The 20,233-nt window shown below is 36.2% G+C and overlaps 3 protein-coding genes across 3 annotated transcripts in view; 1 reads left to right on the top strand and 2 right to left on the bottom strand.

The window, feature by feature from the left end:
- The first annotated feature begins 182 nt into the window (after positions 1-182).
- grp (gastrin-releasing peptide) lies at positions 183-6,469 on the top strand. The gene is made up of 3 exons (XM_026929314.3): positions 183-407; positions 4,995-5,245; positions 6,149-6,469. The coding sequence occupies exons 1-3, from the start codon at positions 269-271 to the stop codon at positions 6,200-6,202; spliced, it is 444 nt and encodes a 147-aa protein (XP_026785115.2). The 5' UTR covers positions 183-268; the 3' UTR covers positions 6,203-6,469.
- Positions 6,470-8,079: 1,610 nt separating this feature from the next.
- rx3 (retinal homeobox gene 3) lies at positions 8,080-12,586 on the bottom strand. Its single transcript, XM_034311366.2, has 3 exons — positions 12,281-12,586; positions 10,969-11,204; positions 8,080-9,901 (listed from the first exon to the last, which is right to left on the bottom strand). The coding sequence occupies exons 1-3, from the start codon at positions 12,405-12,407 to the stop codon at positions 9,470-9,472; spliced, it is 795 nt and encodes a 264-aa protein (XP_034167257.1). The 5' UTR covers positions 12,408-12,586; the 3' UTR covers positions 8,080-9,469.
- Positions 12,587-16,764: 4,178 nt separating this feature from the next.
- Positions 16,765-20,233, bottom strand: part of cplx4a (complexin 4a) — a 4,939-nt gene continuing 1,470 nt past the window's right edge. Inside the window, exon 3 of the mRNA XM_026929197.3 lies at positions 16,765-18,328. Within this exon, the coding sequence (XP_026784998.3) occupies positions 18,101-18,328 (228 nt within the window). The 3' untranslated portion in view covers positions 16,765-18,100. The remainder of the gene's footprint in view (positions 18,329-20,233) is intronic.

The following is a 20,233-nucleotide window of genomic DNA, read 5'->3' as shown; positions in this document are numbered from 1 at the left end:
GATATTAATCACCATATTAAGCCTTTGACATTTTGCCATGAATGTTGAATGCTGTTTTTGCGTTGATTGACATGTCGCTCATCCGGACGTCATTAGGCTTCCAGGCTGCTCACCTGCTTTGTGTCCTGCTCTGGTATAAATATGCTGATTTCCACACACACCCTCACACACTCACGCACACACACACACACACACGCACACATACTCACACACGCTCCACGGCACTGCACAGAAGGAGTAGTAGAAGTCCAGGCATCTCTTCATCACCATGTGCATCCTGTGGAGATACAGACTCGTGATGTCGGTGTTGTCTGTGTTGCTGTTTTTCCTCAGTTGTGACGCTCAGCTGCATCATGAAGCGCAAAGCGGCAAATTAGTGTATGCACGTGGAAACCACTGGGCTGTGGGTGAGTAGGATGTCTTTCTTTACCTAATATAAAGAAATAGCAGTGTGTTAATAATGCAAAAAAAAAGTGTGTTAATAATGCAAATCCACTTAATGCATGTTCACACTGGCATGGTGATCATGCATTTTATACCAAGATTATGCCATATTTAGTTTTTAAAGTATTGAATCAACTTTAATAGTACAGAATTAACTTTTAACTTTGAAGGTTGCACAGAAAAACTCTTAAAGCCAATCTAGAAATAGTGGATGCTCCACATGAACTATAGTAAATAGATTTTTTTTAAAAAAAGCAAGTGTGAACATTGACTGTTTCCGTAAGGAGATGTTTATTTAACATTTTTATTCAAGCAGTCTTGATTCAGTTCATTTTTTTAATACAGTAAAGTCTGAAGAAACCTTGACTCAAAAGGGAACCTGTCTTCTTCTGAGTGACACCAGATAGTGAGATTTTAAATCATTACAGTATACGGGTGTAGAAGAGTAAACAAGAGACAAACAGTATTGAGTGTGAGCAGATTGTGAATAAGAGTCCCGGGATGAGCAACAGGACAGCTGTTATGATTACAGGAGCAGAAACAAGGGTGAGATTTGGGAATAAACTGGTTTTGGGAAGCGGAAATCTTTCGGGAAATAAGTGTGAGACGAGCCACAGCACAGAGAAAGTACAGAGAGAGTGAGAGAGAGAGAGAGAGAGAGAGATGATTTTTATTGATGCTCTTATCAGGGCTTGATTTGTAATATATGAGGTACAAAGCGACAGGTCATCCAGTACGTGAACAGGGAGGGAAAAGACCCTGGAACATACAGATGCAAGAGTAACGGTATTCCAAACGCTTCATGTCATACGGTAGTGTTGAATGCCATCACATAGTCCTGGGGTGCAATAGCGTAGTGAAAGAAGCTTTCAGAACACTCATACCAATAAGATAGCAAAACATATAATATAATAATAATAATAATAATAATATATATATATATATATATATATATATATATACATATACTCTGGGACAATAGGCTTAAACGGAATAGATATATGTACAGATGTGACATAATGTGATATAATACAGCTATGTGCAAGGTGAGGGCAATTGCAGAAGCATTAAGGATATGTGTATGGGTAATATAATTAAAGAACGAATTTACATATTGTATTACATATCTTGTATATTGTTATATTGTATATTGTAAGGTATTACACTAAGAAGGACCTAGAAGTCAGTTAACTGTTCATGAGGGGACTGTTAAGCTTCACAATATGCACTCAAACTCACACCAAACACGTTACTCAGAGCTGTGTCCAGAAATGGACGCACATTAAGAGAAACACATTACGTCATCTTCATTTCATGAGCAGAAGCTGCTACTGAAAGCATTGATTATGATGCAGCGTACATGACAGTGTCTGCATTATCGCCTAACAGTAGCAACTAATGGTGCTATAGTGCTCATACTGAATGTTTCTAACGTAGTTACTTCAAGGAAAAAAAACATTTGGGTTTTGCGTGTCTAAATTTGCTTGATTGGTTATTAATTGGTAATAGGCCTTTTTTGTAAATTTGCCATTTAGTACCAATGTTATCAAGACTCTAACTTGAACATCATGTCATTTAAATAACGTAACGTAAATATAACAACACAAATATCTAATATCAATTAAAAAAAACTTTCTTAGCTTGCTTAATTATCCAGATTACTCCAGAATGCAGTCATGTGACTCACTCCTGACTTGTTGCTCGTCTGTGGCAGTTTGGTGTCCATTAGAAATCTAATAAATGTTTTTTTTTTTTATTTTGTAAAGCGATAAGCCAACAAGTTCCAGAAACAGAAATGACGCCCCACATGCTGTTTTTAAGCAACTTGTTCTGCACCGTCACTTTTGCGAACTTATTTAAGAAATGACAACAAAGTCAGCTGCCTTTAGTTTTTTCACTTTTTTTCTCCACATCCATGTTGAGTGACTATGATGTGTGTGACAAAGCGATGATGTCATGTTTAAGGTCGTCACGGAAATGAGATGATTGTATTTTTGAAATGGAGATGACGCATAAAGGATGATCATTCATTAATATGATTTTTATTATTATCACTACTTTACTACATTAAACAAAAAGAGAAAGCTTTAGAAAGCAGGTACTTCGAATCATATTAAGTTCTTGCTTTCCTGACACGGGAAAGTCTTCAGGAAAAGAGGACGGTGTGATTTGTATTTCTCGAGACGGTTAATGCGTATCACACCACCCTGTCGTTGATGATTTTCCTTTAACAGCATGGCCCTAAGTGTTTCATTCCTAATATATACATTTTTCAGTTTATTAGGTTCACCTTATTCACCTTGTTCTTATTAAACCTTATTTCTCTCCTTTAACACCTTTAACAGACAACAGAGAAGGAAGAATGCAATAATGTGTGAGGTTTATAATATTTATGCACATTAATACATTTCTGTAAAATGAGCAGACCCAAAATACACACCTTTCATCTTTCTTTTAACCTCTATACATTATGTATAGATTTTTTTGTATGAACTTTTCATGTTGCATAGTTTATAGTTTAGCATGCACCAATAATCATTTAGTTTTTAATGAAGTTTGCATTGTGATATTTCTTAGAATGGAAGTCATTATCATGAGAAATGCATTGTTTCAAATGTTTAATTGGAATAATATTTAATTTTCTTTTGTACTACTGTGATATTGAATGTTTAATTCTGATTGATTAGAAGGTGTGGAATAATTTCTTGGAATTTGTAGCAAAAAATTGTATAACAACAACAACAACAACAACAACAATAATAATAATAATAATAATAATAATAATTTTCATTGCTTTAAGCTTGTTTTATCTTCTGAAACTTTATTTGAATTGATCCTCTTTTTGTTTGACCTTTTATTTCTTTTGGCTTTACCTTTAAAACCTCTGAGAGCTTCTGTGTGGCTTTCATTCATGGTTTAATATCAAACTGCAGCAGCAGCTGATTATCGTCTCTCTTTTCTGTTCAGTCAGCCACTTGTGCTTATAACAACCTCCTCAAGCACAAACACAAAAGCCACATTACCGTGTGTTTCCATCGAAGAGCCGCAGGAGGAGATTGAAGTGTCTTGTTTTGCTTTTTTGCTCTCGTTACTGTAAAGTACTTATTGTGCTTATTGATGATGTAAAGTGGCAGTTAGACACAGTCACAGTGACATCACTGATTTTTTTTAAAGAAACGCTTAACGAAGTGCGTGCACTCTTTATTTCCAATGACAGGTTTGCTTTAATTAAATGGCATGGCTAAATAACTACGCTAATTAAATGTTGATCTTTGTCCTCTGGGCTAATGATGGTCAATAGTGCTCAAGGCATTTAAGAGGTTAAATTACAAGATAAAGTCTTTATAAACACTCATTAGAGGCTTTAACATCTAGTATCAGGAATAAACATTCATTCAGTTGATCATTTTTGTCCTGTTGAATGTTTTCCAGGTTTTCTGTTTCCATATGAAGCTTTTTTTTAATTCTAGGATTTTAAACCCTCAGCCATTATTAAAATAGTAGCTTTATGGTGTGGATAGTGTATTCTCGCCATTAAAGCAGATTAAATCATGAGAAATATGTTGCTCGGCAACGGAAAACCACTGCGAGCGAGCGTCCACTAGCACAAACTAGCTAATGACTGAGGTTAATATCTTATCTAGCTAGCATGTATTACTTATCTAGCTAGCATGTAATACTTTTGATACAGATAATGTAAAGGCAAATGAAACAGATGTGCCAGGGATATCAACATTTCTCTCAGATTTTTAATAAAAAAGATTCTGTATGATTAAAATTACTCTGGAATTGCACTTAGCATTGAGCGCTGATCCAGCTTCCAGGTGTTCTGTTGTACTGAGGAACGCCAAGATTGTAAACACATTTAAGATGTTTTTTCTTTGTGTATTCATCACAGACATCAATCATGCTGAGGTCCGAATATTGATCTTCCTCAATATGGCAGAACTACTGGAAGTTCAGTTAGCGCTCAATGCTAACTGTAATTCCAGTATCATCTGGGTCTTTTCTGAGGAATTTACCGACATAACTCCGAGAAATGTCGATATTCCTGACATGTTTGTGTCATTTGCCTTTGCATTATCTTTATCAAAAAGAAGTAACGACTATATATGCTATATGCTAACTAGCTAAGACATTAATCTCGGTCAATAGCTAGTGTAAACTGGTTTACACTCACTCACTCACTTATAATGTTTTCTGGTTGCCTAGCAACACTGCTTTCATTCATCAGTATCCACACCAAAAAGCTACTATTAAAAAAAAAAAAAACTCATGCTAAATTTATTAAACTATAGCAAAGATTTCAAAAAGACAGAGACGTATGAATGAAATAGAAAAACTATTTCTACTATACAGCTGATGATATAAAAATGTTTGACTTTAAAAACTCTGACAAAGTGATGAACAACAGAGCAAAAATTGTGCTATTCAACCCCAAGACACGCCCACTAGGGTGTGGTCTACAAACAACCCCTGCTCCTTCCAGTCTTTAAAGCTTTAGTGGACATGTTTTGTGTCCTCTAACAGTTCCTGGTCATTGTCCACAGGACACCTGATGGGTAAGAAGAGCGTAGACGAGACGCTGGGCTCGGACAACCATGACGTCGATGCTCAGGCTTATTTAATCACGGCAGAAGCCGACACACACATGCAGCCGTCCAGCCTGCTGAAGGCTCTCATCAAGTCTCTGGCTGGACCAGAGAGAGAGACAGAAGACGAGAGGGAAAGACGAGAGCGTTTGATGGAGCTGAGGAGACGATGGGAAGAGCAGCTGGCAAAAGAGAGGGAGATCAACCAGGTGGGGTCTTATGTATATAAGAAAATTCCCATATTATGCAAATCTTGATGAGCGATTATTTGATAAATTGTGATATTTTATGTAAAACACAAACATCAATAATTTTGTCTAATGTATAGGAGCAAAATAAAAAGCAGACACACACTAGACATGTGCTAACAGTCAATTAAATGCAAAATGCTGCATGTTAGCTTGAATATTTTAATTACAGGAGTGACTTTTTAAATGAAAAGATAATAATCTTAATTGAAATGGAACCTCGGAAGGGTCACAAGATTTATTGAATGTGACATTCGCTCATTTAATCACTTCTAGCAGTCTGAAGATTAACCACAAGGGGGAGCTCTTAACACTTAATTAGCAGAATATAGCTGATATGTAGCTCTATACATTGTGTTATCAAAATACCATCATCACTCCTCCGTTTCCTTCTGCATTCGGCAACGTAGGCAATATCAAGGTCCTTATTTTGGATTAATTCACAGAAGTCGTTCCCATGTATGTTTAGCTAGCTAACGATCAAATCATGACTAGCTATGTTGTTCATTTCAGTACAAAAGCTAACTCTATATATAGTAACTCTATGATAAGTGCTCCCCCTTGTGGTCAATCTTCAGATGAGTTAGCTAGCGAGTGAAAAAACCAGGTCCTATGATGAGGTGCTTTAGATCCAAAATGCATTTGAATCTACACAAACGTCACATACGACAAATCTCGTGACTCTACCGAGGTTCGTTTCCAGTTAAATAGAAAAATACTATTTTTTCATAATGAAAATTAAAGACATCATTGTGATATTAAAAAAGAAACGTTTTGTCAGCACATATACAGAATCATGATTCAGTAAAGAAATTATTATTAATAATAACAACTCGTACGTAATATTTATTTTTCTCAATCCAGGCAGCGAGGTTTTTGTTACTGGCGCTAAACACGAGAGACGCAGACGCCAGCTGAAGACAAGCGTCACGTCTGATCTTCAGTCAGAGATTCTGCAGTTGGAAGCAGCTGAGAAACGACGGCGCTGCGTCACAGTCGACTCTGTTAGAAAATAAACACTAAATCTCACTGTCTGTTCGTTCTGCACCGCATCAGCTCACAAATAACTTCTATTTTTTTGTAAATTAATCTAATTGTATGCCATTGTTTTATAGGCCTACGTATATAATTATGTTCTTCTGAACTGTTTGTGTGACTGATGTTTCGTCAAATGTATTCAATAAAGCCCTGATTACTGAAATAAACCTAGTGTGATTAAAAACACTGATTTGCAGAAAAACTGAGCAGTATTATACTCATTATTAAACACTTACAGTTAATGTAAATGTTTTAGAATGTATGATCTCAGTATTAGAGATTTTCATGATTATTTCAGCTATTTATAACCTGAAAAAGATGGACGAGGGATTAAAGGAGTCACAATATATGGTGGAATTAAACATTTGGGAAAATAATCAACGATGTGATGAGTTATTGTTAGCATTGTGGTGTTGAGTATGTTCCTATAATAACAGCAGAGCCTGAAGTGATGTATTCCTCTCAATCCACAGCAATTTCACAACAATTATTATTATTTCTTGTGATTTTTTTTCCATTTATAGTTACATTTACTGTGGAACATCGATGAAACAAGTTAGTTTCTGTAGTCCAGGGAGTATTCCTGCCTCACACCCAGTGTTCCCAGGATAGACTCTGGATCCATCATGATCCTGACCAGGATAAAGCGCGTGCAGAAAGTGGATGAGAGTGAGAGTTTTACACCTACCACCTTGTTGTTGTTTTTCTTCTCGGAAACATTTTTATCCTTGCTAAGGAAACTGATCCGAGCACATAAAGCTTCATGACGTTAAAATCATTTAAAATGAGTCATTTTGACTTCAAGCAGAGCTCAATAGTGAAGCAATGTCCACTTTATTGCTTTATTGCTGTTTTCATTCTCTATTAATGTCTGTCTTCGCTAGTCAATCTGTCAGCCAGTCACTTCCTGTTCATTTCTATTCAATAATGGACAATATGAATAAAAATAATGTGTCAGTTGGAGAAACGTCATCATTAAGGGAGCTGTAATTATTCTCTCAGCTGTCCGTCATCGCAATGAGCCCAATTCAACATGACACATTTCCAAAATGTGATGTTTTAATTAGAGCTGGAGGTTTTTTTTAAATGTGGTGCTCTAAGTACATCCTGTTTGCTCCTCCTGAGTCACTCTTCAGCTTTCTCACTGTGAGTTTAGTTCAAAAAGCTGATAATCAAGGAGTAATGCTCTTTTTTTTGTTTACACACTTCACATATTATATTTCACATGATTCATTTCTTTTCACCTGTTAATTGTTCATATATATGTATGTATATATATATATATATATATATATATGTGTGTGTGTGTGTGTGTGTGTGTGTATATATATCAATTTCACAGCATAACGTGATGAAATGCACTTTCACATGTTTTTCCATTGTGTGAATTAGAGACTCCAGTGGATAAACTTAATTCTACAGTGATGATAGATACAAAATAAATAAAATAAAATCCTGATAATTTGCTTTACATCTATAGAAGTGTCCAAATTGATGGAACTGTAGAGAAAATGAATGCTGCAGGTGAACATGTGACCGCTAGAGGGCGGTAAAGGAAAACTATAAACGCCTGTGTGTGTGTGTGTGTGTGTGTGTTGTTTTTTATTTCCTAAGACCGACCACTAGAGGGCAGTAGAAACAACTAAAGAAGCAGACTCTAGACACCAAATCTTAAGGAAATTATTATTATTATTATTATTATTATTATTATTAATTTATTTGTTTATTTTGCACAAAGTGTAACTTTAACGGTGACATTTCTGAGACTGAAACTGACTCATTCTACTAATGATGCAGAAATGAAAAGAGAAAATAGACTCAAATATCTAAAAAAAAAAATTTAATTAACATTTTATATTTACATTCTGATAAAAATACAAGTTTTATTTGTAATCACAGTTTACACACAGCATCCGAGGAGAAGAATAAATAGATTGTCCTGCGTTTGCAGAGGTCACAGTAAAGTAGTTTATCAAACACAAAAATGTGACTTATTTCATTAAAAGAACTCTTTTTGGCAACTTTCTTTTTAATACATGATGAAAAATCCTAAAATGCTTAAATGCTTATTATATTTTTATATAATCATGATAATTCAACATCAAGTATAGCCTTTAAAAGCAAAAATAATCTGGTTTATTTGTTTATAATTGTGATTAATTCACCATGTTCTTATATTTGCTTGTTTATTTCCTTTTTAATTACTTTATTAACTTTGCTTCTTTTTTATGTTTTTAAATTTCATATTTTACATATTGTATTACTTTTAAGTTCATTTACTCATTTAATTCTATTTTTTAGTGTTAATGTTCACAAATTGGGAAAAATCAGTGTCATAAGAACAGGAACGAGGCTGAAAATGTGCCCGAGCAGCTAAAACTAAAGCTAAAAAACCCTCAAAGAACTTTTTTAAAAAAATATTTTAACCTTCACTCTTAGAAAAAAATTGTTTCTTTGATGGTTCTTTAAGGGTTTGTTGGATAATTTAAGGATTTTTAGCTTCATAAAAGGGTTCTGATGGAGAAACTCTCTGTTTTATGGTTCCACACAGAACCTTAAAGTCTTCTTCGAAGTCTTCTTTAGAGCCCAAAATGCTTTTCATCCAAGTTGAGTTGTGTGAATTGCCAGATTATGTTGGATCTTTTTTTCTTATTTTTCCTTATTGCTTTTTAGTTAATGTATTCTTACAAATATTATATCATAATTATATGCATATTATTATAATATTAATGTATTCAAATTAACATTAAATTATTATAATGTTAATATTTTTACAATATTAATATACACTTATGAATATCATATTCTTCATGTGAAGTTCATCGAGTTGCTTCTTTGTATAAAAGGTGCTATAAAAATGTTTACAAATGAATTGTTAATTAATTGTTGTGTAGCTTGTTTGGTGTGTGTGTGTGTGCGTGTGTCTGTGTGTGTGTGTGTTGCGACCTTCGTGACTCAGGCACACGTCACTAACACACGGTCTCTCCTGTCCCACTCCTGGGCTTCTTCACGTACACGGAGACCTCGTGCCGGGATTTAGATGTGTGTTTTTCACACCTGCTTCTCTCTCACAGTGTCCACAGAATTTGATTTGCGGTTCCTGGACCAGTCCATTTTTCCCCACGCGGGGGGGGGGGTCCGTGGGCTCTACCAGCTCTTCCCCATGGCCTGAATGTGCTCCTTGGCCTTCATCCTGAGCGAGGCGATGCTGGAGTTGCGAGGGTCGGCGTCCTCCAGAGACAGCGTGTCCATGAAGCCTGAGCAGTGGAAGGGAAGTGGAGGAGGAGGAGGAGGAGGAGGAGGAGGACACGGCGCTCCGATTGGGGGAAGAGCGTGACCGACTGCAGGTGTTCCGAGGAAAGATGGAGGAACGTAACCGGACGGAGAGGTAAGGAAGGGTGGGAAGGAGTGCAGCGGAGAGGTGGAGGAGGAGACACACGGCGGCGCCATCCAGGGCTCGAGAGCAGGAGATCTGGGGAAGGAGAGCACGGACGAGTCCTGCAGCTTGATGGGGCTGATGGAGCTCAACTCCAGCTTCTCCTGACGACGCCACTTAGCACGACGGTTCTGGAACCAGACCTGCGAGAAAAACACCACGTTACGACCCGATACTGCACGCCGGTTACTACAAGCCGGTTACTGCACGCCGGTTACTGCACGTCAGTTACTACACGCCGGTTACTGCACGCCGGTTACTGCACGTCGGTTACTGCACGCCGGTTACTGCACGCCGGTTACTGCACGCCGGTTACTGCACGCCGGTTACTGCACGTCGGTTACTGCACGCCGGTTACTACACGTCGGTTACTACACGTCGGTTACTACACGTCGGTTACTACACGCCGGTTACTGCACGCCTCCAATATAACCATAAATAACTCCATCCACTCAGAGCGCTGGCAGCGGCGTGGGGTTTAATGCACACGGAGAGGAATGACAAAAAAATCTATTCAAATCAAATAATACAAAGGTTTTAACCATTCTATAAATACACAGTATATCTCTCTATCCATCCATCCATCCATCCATCTGTCTGTGTCTGTCTTCCTTGCCTCTTTCTTTCTTTACTTCTATCTGTCTATCTATCTATCTATCATCCTTGCCCCATTTCTTTCTTTCTTTCTTTCTTTCATCCTTACCCCATTTCTTTCTTTCTTTCTTGCCCCATTTCTATCTATCTATCTATCTATCTATCTATCTATCTATCATTCTTGCCTCATTTCTTTCTTTCTTTCTTTCTTTCATCCTTGCCCCATTTCTTTCTTTCTTTCTTGTCCCATTTCTTTATATCTATCTATCTATCTATCTATCTATCTATCTATCTATCATCCTTGCCCCATTTCTTTCTTTCTTTCTTGCCCCATTTCTATCTATCTATCTATCTATCATTCTTGCCTCATTTCTTTCTTTCTTTCTTTCATACTTGCCCCATTTCTTTCTTTCTTTCTTGCCCCATTTCTATCTATCTATCTATCTATCTATCTATCTATCTATCATTCTTGCCTCATTTCTTTCTTTCTTTCTTTCATCCTTGCCCCATTTCTTTCTTTCTTTCTTGTCCCATTTCTTTATATCTATCTATCTATCTATCATCTTTGCCCCATTTCTTTCTTTCTTTCCATCCATCCACTCATCTTCTGCCTCACCTGCACGCGCACTTCCGGCAGGTTGACCTTGAGCGCGAGCTCCTCTCGGCTGCACGCATCCGGGTAGCGCGATTTCTCGAACGCTCTCTCGAGCTCGTGCAGCTGGAACGTGGTGAACGTGGTCCGGTTGCGCCTGTGCTTCTTCTTCGCGCGCTCTTCGTCTGACAGCTTCCCGTCGCCGCCTTCCGGTAACTCGGGGCTCACCGGGGCGCCGGATCTGACGTCACATCGGACACCTGGGGGCACGCGGACAGGTTAGAATCAGGGTTGTGTAATAATAATAATAAGAATAAGAAGAAGAAGAAGAAGAAGAAAAATGTCTTAAACATGGTCGATTTATATGTGTGTGTGTGTGTGTGTGTGTGTTTCACTCTTAAATATGAACATTTAGCACTTAATCATTTAATGAATCCAATAATTAATTAATTATTTTTTCCCTGACTGACAGTTGTGCTGTTTTTGTATCTGTATCACTTTGTTTCATATATATATGTAAAATGTTTTGGCGATGTTTTAATGTAAACTTTTAATAATTTTAAGTATACATTTACATATGTGCATTTGACTCACATGGTGTTGAAATAAATATAAAAGTCAAAACATTTTGTTGTCTGGTTTTATTACAATTGCACCTAGACTCGTTAAAGTTATTAATGTTTGATATGAAGTTTTAGATTAGAAACTTAATATTAATAATAATAATAATAATAGTGTATTGTTCGGGTCAAAAATTGTGTATAATTGTGTATTGTTCGTTTTTTTTGTTTTGTTTTTTTACTTAAAGTGGAACTTTTTTGTGCTTGGAGCATTTTTTTTTTCTACTGAACAAATTTATTTTTTGGTGCTTTTGCTAAAGATCCTGAGTCTTTCCGAGAATAAAACAAAACATCAGTCAAATAAAGCAAACCTGAAACTGAATTCACTCTGTCACACACACACACACACACACACACACACACACACACACGTTAACAGACTTTCCTGAAGTTTTTCTGTCTTTACTGTTTCCCAAAATCATTAAGATTGGTCACTTCAATTATTATTATTATTATTATTATTATTATTATTATTATTGTTAGTAGTAGTAGTATTTTAAATTATTATTCTATTTTGTAATGAATATTTTCTGTTATTAAGTGGAGACCAGAACACAAGGGTTAAAATAATAATGTAATAAAATCGCTTCACACCACAGAGCGCACTTACAGACCCACTCACATTTAAAATGTTTTTTATTTGTATGTTTTTTTGCTGTATTTTTTAAGCTTGCTGGCCCTCGACTCTGTGCAGGAGTGAAATGAAACTCACTTACTGTCCATCCTCTGCTTCTTCACACTGCTCTGCTCCTGTCTGAAGCCTAAAATGGCCTCGATGCTGTGAACTCTGCTCTGATTTCCCACAAGTCGCTCCTCCATCATTCCTGAGCCCACAAGCTGCATTGAATTTTTAACACCCGGAAGTAAACAAAACAAAAACAATTTAAAAAAAGTCCTCTTTTGTCCAGGCCACCAAAAAGGGAAGTCTGAGTGCACACCGGATGTGCTGAAAGATGGAGAAGCAGGAAAGTGGTGTAAACTGGCTCTGACTCCGTGTTTGGAGATCTGCTCCACTCACTCCACTGTCAGGTGTTTCTCCTTTCTCTCTTCTCTCCTGGCTTTTTATATCCGACCTCCTCAGCAGGATCCCTCTCTCCCTCCATCACCCCGGACACGTCAGAGGGTGGAACAGGGGCTTCTGTTCTCTCCCCAGCTCCTCCCATCAACCCCCCCACCCCAATCAAATCATTCCCCCGCCCAGTTTAACCCAGTTTAACCCAGTTTACCCCAATTTAACCCAGTGTACCTCCAGTTTACCCCAATTTAACCCAGTGTACCTCCAGTTTACCCCAATTTACCCCAATTTAACCCAGTTTACCTCCAGTTTACCCCAATTTAACCCAGTTTACCCCAGTTTACCCCAATTTAACCCAGTTTACCCCAACCTAACCCAGTTTACCTCCAGTTTACCCCAGTTTACCCCAATTTAACCCAGTTTATCCCAGTTTACTCCCAGTTTACCTCCAGTTTACCCCAATTTAACTCAGTTTATCCCAGTTTACTCCCAGTTTACTCCCAGTTTACCCCAATTTAACCCAGTTTACTCCCAGTCTACCCCAGTCTACCCCAGTTTACCCAGCCAGAGCGCATTTAATCCTTTTAGTGTCTGAAGAAGACACAACTGACGCGCTGCGCTCCTCGTGCACGAGTTTCCCGAAATTTCTCAAATAAATTCCTACATTAGCAATGACAAACTCCTAGAAAACAGTTCAGCTCCATTTTGATATATTCTCTTCTATTCCAAAAATAAACATTATATGTTATAATAATAATAATAATAGTAATAATAATACAAATATTAGATTCAATAAAATAACATATACTACTATTACTGTATTGTATGTTATGTAATCACAATCATTATTATTTGTATATTATACAGTAAATATGAGCACATTATGAGTTAGATTAATGTATGAAAAAGTATTATTATACTATTGTCCTATAATAATAATTATTATTATTACATAGAATATTCAGTAAATACAAATAAATGCATTTAAACAAATCAGCATTTCTATGAAACGCCAAAAAATAAAGAAGAACCAGAAACTGTGATTAGAGCAAACCATTTAAAATGTTCATAAACCTAATTAACCTTTTACTTTTTTAAATAGCATTTTTCTTAAGCTTTTATTTTATTGTATTTTTTTTTACTTTAAACTGTTATTTCAGCTGTTTTAGCTCTTTCAACCCACAATGCACTTCATTTTAGACCCACAGATGATGGACTTCACATCCACTCTCTTCTTTTCATGATTAAAATAATAATAATAATAATAATTATATACATATATATCAGAATATTACTCATATGGATAATAACATGTCGTTTGTGTGTGTGTGTGTGTGTGTGTGTGTGTGTGTGTGTGTGTGCAGCTGTAGCAGTATTAACTTAAATTACCAACACAGCAGTCAAAATAAAGAGATTTCTGACTTTACATTAAGTAGTGAAATGTTAATAATTTTAGTTTCAAAGTTTAAAAGGTTTGTTTATGGTTTAATGAAACAGGCTGCAGGTCTAATCCTCTTCTTATTAACCCTTTCATGCACAGAGTCCACACTTCTGCAGAGAAATAAATCCCCTCCACATCACTCACTTATTTAACACTACTGTAAATTAATAGGAATTATTATCCTGACTTGATTATCCTCTCGCGCTCTGCACTGATCTCCAGTCTCAGTGTCTCTGATATTTCTTTACAAATTTTCTACACAAAATTCAAAAGTAAGAAAAAAATCTACAATGAACTCCTTAGCTTTTTTTTTTTTTAAACTTTTTAAAAAATATTTTAATGATTTTTTTCACCCTTGAAATCATCTGCAACAGTCCTAAACTGCATTACGTCATCATTAATATATTGTTATAATTTGAATAAAATTTATATATTTCGTATATTTCATCAACTTTAAATATTTTAGACCTGAACATTAATTTTTTTTTGTTCATAAACTCATTGGAAGCTTTTTTTTTTTTTTTTTAAATTCAGGTATAATGTTGTTTAATGTTTTGTAAGTGATATTTATTATTTATTAGTGATATTTATCTATTCATTATCATATTTTCATTTGCAATTGTAAGTAATTTAAAATAAACATCTGATCTGGATGTTTAAAATTTAGAATCTAATACATATCTATATCTATATATATATATATATATATATATGTGTGTGTGTGTGTGTGTGTGTGTGTGTGTATGTATATATATATGTTTATATAAAGGTATATATATATTTGTATATATAACCTATATATTAGTTTTGCACCGACTGGAGCTCATAATACACTTCATTTCGGACACACACTGCTGGACTTGTATTGCAGATCTGCAGTGTGTGTGTGTGTGTGTGTGTGTGTGTGGAACCCGGTTTAAGAGGACAATCATAAGCGCTTAATGAAGGCGTTAATTAGGAAGCTGAAAGCCACTAATCCCCCCTCCGAGCTCCTAATAACGGGTTTAGTTACACTCCTGTAACCTGCGATTCAGGTGCACTTTATTGGAAGAATTGAAACTTCCTCCATCTGGAGCAGAATCGCGGAATTACTGCGGAACAAAAGCGCAGAGCCGCAGCGCGCAGCCTTAAAGCGGATTAAAGCTCTTATCAGGACAAAACCTGCTTTATTCTAGCTGTTTGGATTTCCTTATTCCAGCTCATAATGGTCCATTAGACTCCTTCAGCTTGTCAGTGTTTACTCTCAGCAGTGAAAGGGAAAAACAGACAATGATGCCAGGAAAAGTGGAGGATTTGATACAGTGACATTTTTGCGCACGACGATTTTTTTGCGTCATTGATCCTCCTGAGAGCTTCCAGTCCTTACAGACGGACATTTTCCTCTTCTCCAGCCTAATCTGTGCTCAGCATCTCTGAGTTTACTTATTTACTATATTCCCATAGTTATGAGGTAACAGTTAGCAAGTAAAGTTTCATAGCTGCTAAAGAACTTTTATAGAATTTCTAATAAATTGTCCATTGTCCATAAAGTGTACCTTTTGCCAATACCTTTTTATATTGTGCCATAAATTTTAAAACAATGCATGCACAGAATAGAACAAAAAATAATACATCTATAAACTAAAAGATAATAAAATTACAAAATAGATGGTTTAAAATATTTTTTATATAAAATATCAATAACCCTAGTGTCCCCCTCCAACAGACTGTTTTCTCTTCTGTCATCTTGTTGACAATCATTTTTCATTCCAAATATAATAATAAAAATAAAGTATTATGTTGAATATTTTTGCGTGGTCAGATTGTTATACGTGTCATTTAAGGGTGAAAACATTCATTTGCCTTATTAAGATATTTTAAGTAATAATAATTATATATTTAACTCATTTACCAGATTACAGGAAGTCACATGACAAACAGGAAGTTTCATCATCAAACCAGCATGGCCGAGAGAAAAGTGTGTCCCTTCAACTATTTGCTATAGGATTTAAATCTTGTCTGCATTGTTTGACTTCATCCAGCTGAATAACTCTGTGACTAAGATTACAGCTGCAAAGAATATCAATTTCAAGAATTTAATGTTTGTCATGATGTTGAAAGAGACGCAAAGTTTTCCAAAGTTAGCATCCTTTACTGATTAATGGCTAATATTCGCCTGGATCTTCAACCCTGTAAGAAACATGTTGATGCCTCAGTGATCCTTTAATGGTCCCAGTTATCACTTAACAAGCTACAGATAAGGAGAGATTTCACGACATGATCGTTGTTCAGGTCTCAACAGGTGACAAGACGCCATTTTATAGAACATATTTACAAATAATTAGAGGATTTAGTGCTAATAAACACACCAGGGCCACCTGCCGCCCTCCAAATGAGCCTCGCCACCCCGACTGCCAACCCGAAATCACATCTCTGAGAGGTTTATTACTCCTTAATGTCTTCATCATTACAGCAACATATTTTATATTTTGTATTTCGAAATTTGTGTTTTGACCCAATCCCTTCACATGTAAATAATCAAATAAAATGTGGAATTTATGCATGTGGATTTTATTTTTTCACATTTCACATTATGTGCAAATGTGTTTTTTTTTTTTTTATTTCCCTTCAGAAAACTCAAACAAACTTCACACATAAAAAAACGTGTTTAGACTTGTGATTTTGGGACAAGATTAATTTTCCCTTTTTTTAATTTAATTTTTCTACAGATTTAATTTTTGTAGGAGATGTGGTGTTATTTATCACATATTATTCACATGATGTCACGTGTGTGTACTTGAGCTGACGTGTGCAGGATCAGGAATAACACGTTGCATTGCACTTTCAATCAGTTTTTTTGTTTTTTTTTTTACGTGATCACATATGACTCTGTAAGGGTCTCTTTCCCCTGAACATATACAATTTATGTCATATTTCTTTCTTTCTTTCTTTCTACAGCCATAACATGTATCATATAAGCCTCAAAATGTGAGACACAAAAACTGTAACCGTTTATTTTACCACCAGAACATAGAAAAAGAGGAAACGGAGCACAATAATCTTCTTTTACAATGCAAATGTGATTCATATAAATATACTCCTGGACAAAAAAAAATGGGCTGAGCTCAGCATGGCAAATATTACGCTTTTTACGGTCTTAACAACAAATCATTGGTGAGAAAGTGAGCAGGAATGAAACAATTGAATGAAGCACTCCTGAGAGCTCCTGTGCCTCCATTCGCTGGTTTCCTTTTGCTGCAGTGAACTGTTCGTTTGGGGAAAAGCTAGAAACAGGGAAATTCACTTCTATAGTATTCTTGTACACAAAAGTAAAATCATGATAATGATTAAAATGTTTGATATAGAATTCAGACTAACACATGTCTGGGTGTACAAAACTTTCCAAAAATATCTTCTGGGATTTTTTTTTCTTAAAAGATTAGTCATTGTTTGGTTATGTGCTGCACCTGATGCAGCTCATCAAGGGTCTGATAACAAGCTCATAAACGAACCAGGACTGATAGAGCAGCGAGAGAGCTGCAGCATTTGTTTAATTCTTGCTAATTTTCTAACCAATGATTTGTTATTAAGACCATTAAAAGCTTAATATTTGCCCAGGAGTGTATGAATATAAACATAAATAAAACCAAACATTTTTAATACAGTGACTATAGAACAGTAGCATCCAGTTTAATTAGCGTGTAGTTACAATAAAAAAAACAAAAACAGAGATATAACCTTTGATTATTTTCAATAAAGCAAACCTTATGACACATTATAAGCATTCATACTCTCTCATAAACACACACAGAAGAAGTTACACTAACACATAATCACACACAGCCATGGTGAAAATATTGAATAAAGTAGTGAAGTGACTAGTAATGAATACTAATAATAGTTTTAAGTGCAATTTAAAAAAAATAGATCAAGTATAAATGAACTCTTTTATTAAACACCTGATTCAACTCATCTGCTCATCATCAAGTTCATAAATTCAACCAGGTGCTTTACATGCAATAATTCCTTGTGTTATTTAATAATCATGAATTTCATCTCTCTCTCTCTCTCGTCACTGCGTGTCGTGTCTCGTCAGGACGGTTACATGACGCAGCACTTCTCCTCGGCCTTGCTCTTCATCTCGTTAAACGTGGCCGTGGCTTTCTCCTTGATCTGCTCCATGTCCATGTTCTGCAGGTTCTGCATGTGGCCCAGGATGGAGTCCTTCTCCTCCTCCTCCGTCGCATCCTCATCCACCATCTTCAGCAGCTCCTCGGGGACATCCACGTCGTCTCCGGCCATCTGGATCATGTTCTCGTCCTGCTCGCTCTGACAACATAGAGGAGGTAAAGGGTCATTTAAGATAAGATAAGATAAGATAAGAAAGTTCCAGAAAGCAACGCAGCTATACGACGCAGTTGCGATGAGTTTTGGCAGAGACTCGGCTCAGCTATTCAGCGATCTACAAGATGACGAGCACCACAGCATTGACGGTGATATTAGCATGACAGCTGAAGCTTTAGAAGCTAATCTGTTTGAGCAGATTGTACAGATGAGGAGGTGAGAAAGCTGGACAGACTGAAACACTAAAGTGCTGCTGCATCACTCTCTTTAGGTAGAGATGAAGCAAGACATAATGCTGTATTCGACTAAAGGTTGTAAGAAGAAACTCCCTCAACTTGGAATTTCTAATTGGGACCTCGGGATGATCTCCTGAACCCTGAGTTCAGCAAGTGACGTCAAATCGACATGGCCGCTCACAGTATCGACAGGAAACTACATATATAAATATGTAGTAAATGTACATCACTCTTCACAGTTAGCTGGCTAGCTTGTTGCTAACAAAAATGAACAGTGAGGCGTCCATGTTTGTTTCCCACTTCAGAGCTCAAATGCAAAGAGGTTGCAGAAAAATGGCAGAAAATAGCAGGTAGCTGAAAAGCATTGTGGGTAACATAGAAAACTGTTAACCAAAGTGAACATAGACCAACGTGTCAAAGAAAGAGATTCAAACTAAGAATCTTGAACCCTGTTGAAGATCACACGTTAATGATAAAGATTAAGATGCTCATTGTTCAGGGAGGATTTTTCCGTTAATGATTGTGATCTTTCTTTATTTCTGACCGCTTCTGATCCTGTGACTTTCTTCTTGTGTTCCATGGATTCCCAGTATCGATACACACCTCCAGAATTTAATCTTAGAATGAGAAATGTTAGATAAATTCGTCGTTGTTTAAGATATTTTCACTTGCAAATATTTTTGCAGTGCACTTGAAATGCATGAACGGTGTCATATAGGCTGCAGTAAATAAATCGTTGTAATTATTACTAACACGATAACAAAATAGCTCAATCTTACTGAACTTCAGCTTTATTCTGTGCAATATGAGAGGACTTGTATTGCGCAATGGATGCTGTAGTTTTGATCATGTATTAATTTGTGCTGTGTTGTAAAGAGTGTGAGAAGCATGATGAGTGTGTGTATAGTTGGATCTTTAAGTCAGATTCCTGTATATCCTTTACATTTAGTGAAAAACAAGGCATTAGCTTAAAAACAGTTAACCGTCAGTGGGTTATATTTCTATCTGTAATTAAAAACACAAGGCCCTAGATGCACTTTTTAGATCATCTATAGTGTAATTCCTCCCCACACTGACCTCACTAAAGGATTAGAGCTTTAAATACACGCTAAATCCGTGCACAGGAAACAGCAAACAGGACACAACACACACCATGGTCTTCTTTAACAAGATAATATGATTATTGTTATATAGCTGAAGGTTGAGTGTAAAGTCTTAAACGCAACATATTTCAATTCAATTCAATGTTTCTATTTTATTGTGTTTTTCTTGAAACTGAACACATCAAAACACAAAACAGCAACAGAAAAGTCATAAAAATCTTTAAAAAACAGGACAAAGAACAAATCAGAAAGGAAAGTGTCACAATTTTATGGTTGAATGTACGCATCTTACTATACACATAAACCTACAACTTTACTAGAACAGATAAAGTAAAATATAACATTTTAATTCTATTAGATAGAAACTACGAGGTGCTTGTCCTAAAAAAAAAAAAAAAACGTTCGTCAGCTTTACACGATGTTTACTCAGTGTTTTGAATTGTTATTTAGGTGGCGATGAATGAGTGGGCGTGGACAAGGCGGAGCTAGAGGAACCAGGAAGTAGACAAAAGATAATTCAAAGCAAACAGGAAGTGTTCATGATGTTTCCT

This window comes from Pangasianodon hypophthalmus, chromosome 15, assembly GCF_027358585.1.
Source record: "Pangasianodon hypophthalmus isolate fPanHyp1 chromosome 15, fPanHyp1.pri, whole genome shotgun sequence".
Classification (NCBI taxonomy): domain Eukaryota; kingdom Metazoa; phylum Chordata; class Actinopteri; order Siluriformes; family Pangasiidae; genus Pangasianodon; species Pangasianodon hypophthalmus.
Note: the sequence above shows the minus strand (reverse complement) of the source record. Positions and strands in the feature narration are given on the sequence as shown.

What these genes read in the sequence shown, in the direction of transcription:
- grp (XM_026929314.3), top strand. Translation starts at nt 269, where the DNA reads ATGTGCATCCTGTGGAGATACAGACTCGTGATGTCGGTGTTGTCTGTG. An exon ending in TGGAAACCACTGGGCTGTGG is followed by an intron (nt 408 to 4,994) that starts GTGAGTAGGATG and finishes CATTGTCCACAG; the next exon opens with GACACCTGATGGGTAAGAAG. An exon ending in AAGAGAGGGAGATCAACCAG is followed by an intron (nt 5,246 to 6,148) that starts GTGGGGTCTTAT and finishes TTCTCAATCCAG; the next exon opens with GCAGCGAGGTTTTTGTTACT.
- rx3 (XM_034311366.2), bottom strand. Translation starts at nt 12,407, where the DNA reads ATGCAGCTTGTGGGCTCAGGAATGATGGAGGAGCGACTTGTGGGAAAT. An exon ending in GAAGAAGCAGAGGATGGACA is followed by an intron (nt 11,205 to 12,280) that starts GTAAGTGAGTTT and finishes GCGTGCCCCCAG; the next exon opens with GTGTCCGATGTGACGTCAGA. An exon ending in TGCCGGAAGTGCGCGTGCAG is followed by an intron (nt 9,902 to 10,968) that starts GTGAGGCAGAAG and finishes TTTTTCTCGCAG; the next exon opens with GTCTGGTTCCAGAACCGTCG.